At 34.0% G+C, this 6,555-nt stretch overlaps 1 protein-coding gene across 1 annotated transcript; it reads right to left on the bottom strand.

The window, feature by feature from the left end:
* Positions 1-459: 459 nt before the first annotated feature.
* On the bottom strand, positions 460-3,236 carry LOC109008580 (putative receptor protein kinase ZmPK1). The gene has a single exon (XM_018988736.2). It carries the CDS (start codon positions 3,008-3,010, stop codon positions 596-598), a length of 2,415 nt encoding a protein of 804 aa, XP_018844281.1. The 5' UTR covers positions 3,011-3,236; the 3' UTR covers positions 460-595.
* Between the last annotated feature and the right edge of the window lie 3,319 nt (positions 3,237-6,555).

Genomic DNA, 6,555 nt, shown 5'->3' on the forward strand with positions numbered 1-6,555 from the left:
GAGTTGTAACCAATCTGTATAAAAAAAAGTTCAAATTAATTAGTTACATTATTGGGGTCTCGATATAACATTCTAATAGAAGGTCCAAACCACATGACTTATACTGTAAAAGGACTGGTCAATGATATAATTAGAGTCCATTGAAACCTTATAAAGAGCAAGAACTTCTCATTCTCAAACAATGTGGGATTCCATATGGAGTATCACAATTTACCCCCCTTAAATTCTCGACGTATTCGTCGGGCCTGTCCATTATAGGTGACACGGCTCAAGTCTCACATTTCTGGTTGGGATACGCTCAGATACCATTTGTAACACCCCAATGGAAGGCCCAAACCACATAGCTCATACTTCAAAAGGATTAGTCAATGATACAATTGGAGCTTCATTGGAATCTTATAAAGAGCAAAAACTTCTCATTCTCAAACAATGTGGGATTCCATATACCACCTACTTTTATCCATATTATATGATGTATCACACACGATGTATTATAAAAAATAAAAAAAATAGCATTATAAATTATTCTTCTTACAATTAACTTAATTAGAAATTATTCTTCTTACAATTAACTTAATTAGATATATCAGTTGACCTAGTCTTTGCAGCAAAGCATCTCCACAACCTGGGTCATGGTGGGCCTATCATCCTTGTCTTCTGCAACGCATTTCAAAGCCACCTTGAGCAGAAGTTCCATCTTAGCCGAGTCATATCTGCCGGCCATGCTTGGATCTACAATCTCCTCAATATTCCACGACTCCCTTGAAGCTTCACCATCAGCATGCATGATCTTCTCCCTCACCAGCGTGTCCAATCTAGTATGCTCTTTCGCCCCTCCGCCACCAGAGCTATGCTGCGTACCTGTGGGGCTCTTTCCAGTAACCATTTCCAGCACCACAATCCCATAGCTATAGACATCAACTTTAGAGGTGATAGGAAGATTATAAACCCATTCAGGAGCCATATAACCTCTAGTTCCTCTCATCTTTGAGAAGCTTGAATGATCATGCTCACTTCTATTCAGTAGTTTAGACAGACCAAAATCTGCTACCTTTGGTTGATAGTTGGAGTCCAAGAGGATGTTATGAGGCTTTACATCACAATGTAAAACCCACTCTAGGCACTCTTCATGCAAATAAGCTAGGCCTTTCGCTGTGCCCACTGCAATATCAAACCTCTTTTTCCAATCAAGTTCGTTAGAAGTAAGTTTTTCTGCTAAGGATCCATGCTCCATGTACTCGTACACCAGAAGCCTATGATTTCCCTCTGCGCAGTAGCCCCAGATGTCTATCAAGTTCATGTGGTTAAGCCTCCCAATGGTGTTTACTTCTGCTAGGAATTCGGCTTCTCCTTGGTTAGCGTCGTCGAGTCTTTTGATTGCTGCAACTCGCTTGTCGGGCAGTAAACCTTTGTAAACTACCCCTCCCCCTCCTCGTCCAATCACTTCAACGAATCCCCGTGTGGCCTTTTTCAGCTCAGAAAACTTGAATCGCTTGAATCTAGACATCAGGAGGTATCCTTCTGCAACTGGGTCGGAATTCTTACCGCTCATGAACAAGAAAAAGAACACCAGGACAATGCAGGTTACCTCTAGGCATCCCACTGCAGTAGCAAACCAAAGCAAAAGCTTCACTGTCTTATTTTCATACGTTCCTCTAACTTGCCTGCTAAGTTCGCCTATGCAATTCAACCTTGGTTCGGAGGCACCCAGCGTCTTGTTATAGACAAAACCAGCTTTGGGTACTTTTAAATAAAAGTCTCCCTCAAAATTTGGTGTAAGTTGTCCATTGAGTAACTCATACTTGGGGTAACATAAATAGCCAGCGTACTCGGCTGCGCTAAATTTAAATTGGAAACCTTTGCAACCACACGTCTTCAGGCATTCGTTTTTACACTGTTGTAAGGTCACATTAGGCTGGAACTCTATATCATAGCCATAGAACTCAACATGAGAAAGTTGGACAAAACTAGAGAGCTTTTCATGACTCTGATTGCAAGGGAGATTGAAGACTGCTTCACACCCAAAAGACCAATCAGTTGGATCTTTGATCTTGAATCCCTGCAAGCAAGAGCATCTCCTGCCGGAAGCATGATCATAACTACAAACACTATTGGGCCCACATATGCCATGAATCGTGCACGGATCCGACACCGCTTGCCATGTAACAACCCAATCCCACCCTTCATTCATTGCTTCCAGGCTGTACAATCGAAGGTTACCATCACGATCAAGAGTTAATCTTCTGTGAGTTTTCACACCAAAATCTGTAGCTAGGATCACCAAATGATCAGATGACCAGAAATAGCCCGACTCGTTCAGTACTGCAGCTCTACTAGAGTTGTACATAGATCTTCCGGCTTGTCCAGGATCACTAAGCCATGGGTCGGGCCAGTAGGGACTGGATACAACAGGACCTTGGTATAACAGTCGAAGCACATTATCGTTGTCAAAAAATAGCTTATAGTAGCCAGAAGAATAGTCAACTTTGCTTGATTTTGATACAAGGGTTGAAATCCTGGTTAGTGTTTGTTGTGGAAGAAGGGTATCTGTTGGTGAATCAAAGCTCTGCCAGATGACACCACTCTGAGAATGATTTAGAACAAGATTTCCGGTGTTTTGGAGCTGTAGTTGCAATTTCGAGGACTCTAAAGGGGTCGAGGCTGCTGTTCTGGTGGCCCAGACGGTTATACCGACAGAGTTTGTTAGGCGAAGCTTGCCATCTTTCGAAAGCGAAAGCTGTGAACCTGTTCCATCAACCGGATCATCTCGGTTTGCCATCCAAACAACGGTCGGAGCTGAGGACCTTGTCAACCATATGGCAAAGCAGAAAGCATTTTCACCGACCGGGAAAAATCCCGCAGAGAAATCACCATTGAGAGAAACCAGTTTGTCGCTTGGGTTCTCAACAGATAAAGATGAACCTCTGAGAACGTCAGATTTTTCTGATGATGAAGATAGGGGAGGAGTTTGGATGAGCAAAAGAAGAAGGAAGAAAATGGAGATATCCATGATGAGAATGCAAGAGGGTTATGTAGTCGAGATCATCTTTCTACTTTCTGAGTCTTTATCTACGGTACTGATAGATGCATACATATAGGAGAAGATCAATGCAAATGTTCGCCATTTGTTTTCCCAGCCCACTTGTTAATAAACTAAAACGAACGTTTGCAAGACCATTCCTCAGACAAAGTCTATGGGTGAGAAACCATGATCACCGGAAATCACTGTTTTTATATTATTGTACGCCAGTGTTGATTTTTCGAACTCAATGGAGACTTAATTTCAGATTGTTGACGTACGTGTCTTTTTCATTTATAACGTCATTATTTAGACAAGAAAGAAGTCGATTGAAATCTTAACTCTTTATATACCAAACTTCATGCATGGAAGATTTTCTGATTATGGACATCATGTCATGATCATGTAGTCAAAGTACAGCTCAAAACCTCAATTATATATGGCCTTTCTTGATGGTGCAAGTTTACGTTGACTCTCGCTGGCTTAATGTTGATGTTATGGACATGTACTTTTAAATGTATAAATTTATTTTATAAAAATGTTAATTCCATTATAAAAAAAAAAAAAATTGAGTATTTTTTTTAAAGTAAAGTCTACTTTTTTATAAAAATTGTGTAAAACTTATAAATTATGATTATTTATATATATCATTAATATTCTCTTTTCTAAGCAGGCTTCAATATATATAAATATATATATATATATTATTTTCAATTTCTGTTACAGGAACATTATCTATATATATATGGAGGGTCCTGTTCATCGTGGCACGCAAGGCGGCGAGGAGTGATTTTATTATAAGGTGTTGCATGTGGAGTATGCTATCAATTAAATTATAGAATAATGTATTTATTTTTGGAATCTACCATTCATCACGCAATTCAATTGCGTGAAGAATTTGTTTATTGGATTTTCTTAGCCATCAATAATGACAGCTAGTTATTTTTAAACAATTCATTTTTTTTAAATCTTAAAATAAAAATAATATTAAAAAAAATATATTCTAACAATATTTTATTCAATTTTTTAATTTTAATTCCATCTCATCTCCTTTATGAAAACAAACGAGATTAGAGTGCAACTTCTGTTGACCATATATATATATATAAAATATCATTGTTCTAGAGGATTTCTTATTTAATTTTTTTTTCTTTTTCTCATATAATTAAGTATTTGAATTGTTCAATGCGGGAGTTTATATTGATCAATCATTAGTTCCAAATTTATACAAATTATATGTTTTCTGGAAATTAGTTGGAGTTGTACTACTGTTTTCGATCGTAATCTACAATTGATTTTTGGTTCATTTATATATATATATATATATATATATATATATATATATATTGGCTCCAGGAATAAATAAATAAATAAAAATATAGCATATATATAGCCGATGATCGATCAAATTGCATGGCCGTGTGGGCCAACCTATATATATATATAATATAATATAAGATGGAAGAAAAATGAGACTTCTTAAATATTCGTATTGTTATTCTTCTTCCGCATCAAATATTTGAATGACATTATAATTAATTAATGACCACACTCATGCACACATACACACAAACATATATATATATATATATATATATAATATTTGTGGGGCCCGTTTGAGACTTTGCTGAATAATTGTTGAATAACGAAAATGACCGTCTGCTCATTGGTCATGATGACAACCAAGCTGTAGAAGATATTACATGATGTGGTATCATCTAGACTACATATCTCTCTAAATAAATATTAGAAACAATTAACTAGAAGTAACCATACAGTGAGTGTAAAGTGTACACTACTATAATGACTTCTCTCTAGCATTACTCATATATAATATCACGACCTTTAAATAAAATTATTTTACAAAATAATAATATTATTAAAATAAAATAAATGTGGGCCATCATTAATATTGCCAATATCTTTTATATATGATCTGCTTCCCTTCTTGTTAAATTCCAATAAAATAGACCAAGCTGGTACTTTGCATGACTAGCTTCAAAGCACAACACGTTTTCATTACCATGTCTGATCGAAACCAGGCTTTATTTTGTCCCACCCACCGTAATTTAATTTATATGTAGTTTAATGGTAACCTTTTGTTTCGTAGAAGTATATATAATTTTAATTTGGATGCATTTTGGAGGCATGCAATATCTATTGGCTAGACATATAGCAACAGATGAGATGAAGATCCCTCAAAACTTTTCAAAAATTTTACAATTTCTTTTTTAAATATCACTCAAATTATAAAATTTACTTTTCAACTTTTTCCTTACTATATCAGGAAATATGCCGCATTTATATATCGGGAAATTAAGCTTATGCTTCAAACTTATCTAAGAAAATAGGCAAAAGTCTTCATTCATATTTGCCAGCCAGAATTTGATAAAGATGCATTGTTTGGATAGTTAAATGAGATGAAATAAAAAAATATATAAATAATAATAAAATAATTATAAATAACAATGAAATATTTTGAGTTAAACTTTTTTATTGAGTTATGGAAAATGAGAAAAAAAGTCGAATAAAAATATTATAAAGTTAAAATATTGTTAAAATATTATTTTTTAATATTATTTTTATTTTAAAATTTAAAAAAATGAATAGTTTTTTTATATAAAAATTTAAAAAATTTGTAACGATTAGATAAAAAAATATAAAAGAAAAATTAAAAAATAATTATATTTTATTAATATTTAAATATTAAAATGAGATGAGATAAACTTATCCAAACGGGCGGCCCTAAAGTAGTCTAATTGAAGTTTACCTTTCCATAAAGAAAAGGCACTAGCCTATCATTTTTAGGGTGGATTGTCGTGGAATTAACTTGTGGTGCTTCAAGGTACCAAACTCTACTATTTTGGAACCTAGTTAGTTTACTACATATAAATGATATAATCATGACTTTCAATGGAATTAGGATAGGGTTGGAGGATTGTGGCTCAAAACCCTCGAAGGGGTGATTTGTTTTTTATTGGTACCTCTATTGACTTATACTTTTGCTCTTTTGTAACACCTTGTTCTTCCATGGATAAGCATGAAAGTCACTTTTAGAAATTTCGAGGACCGAGCTAATGTGCTATTATTGATCTTGACAATTATTTTCTTAACGAGGCACTAAATATAAAGATTCCTTATAATAAATTAAATTTTTTTGTATTAAACATAAAACAGAGCATGGAAGTATTTATTAAAAGATATCCTAATATAAAGATAATTTGCCCCCCAAAACATTTTCAAAAATCTCATTTAGTACTTAGTTATCTAGGTTTCTTTTAATTTTTTAATAATTTTTTTCATAATTATACCTATTTTTTATCATTAATAAAATCTGATCATATTCTCATTTCTTTTTTTACATGTCATAAGTGGCAATAAAATATCTTGGTCTCTTTTTATAAACTATTTGGTAAATTTACAACCTCATTTTTTCTATTTATTTCTTTTCCTTTTAAGACTTCTACTAGCTAGCTTGTTTGGATTAGTTTTGTTAATAAGTACATATATTATATATATATAACTACCATCGAGTT

The sequence above is a fragment of the Juglans regia genome, chromosome 8 (genome assembly GCF_001411555.2).
Source record: "Juglans regia cultivar Chandler chromosome 8, Walnut 2.0, whole genome shotgun sequence".
NCBI classification, from domain to species: Eukaryota; Viridiplantae; Streptophyta; class Magnoliopsida; order Fagales; family Juglandaceae; genus Juglans; species Juglans regia.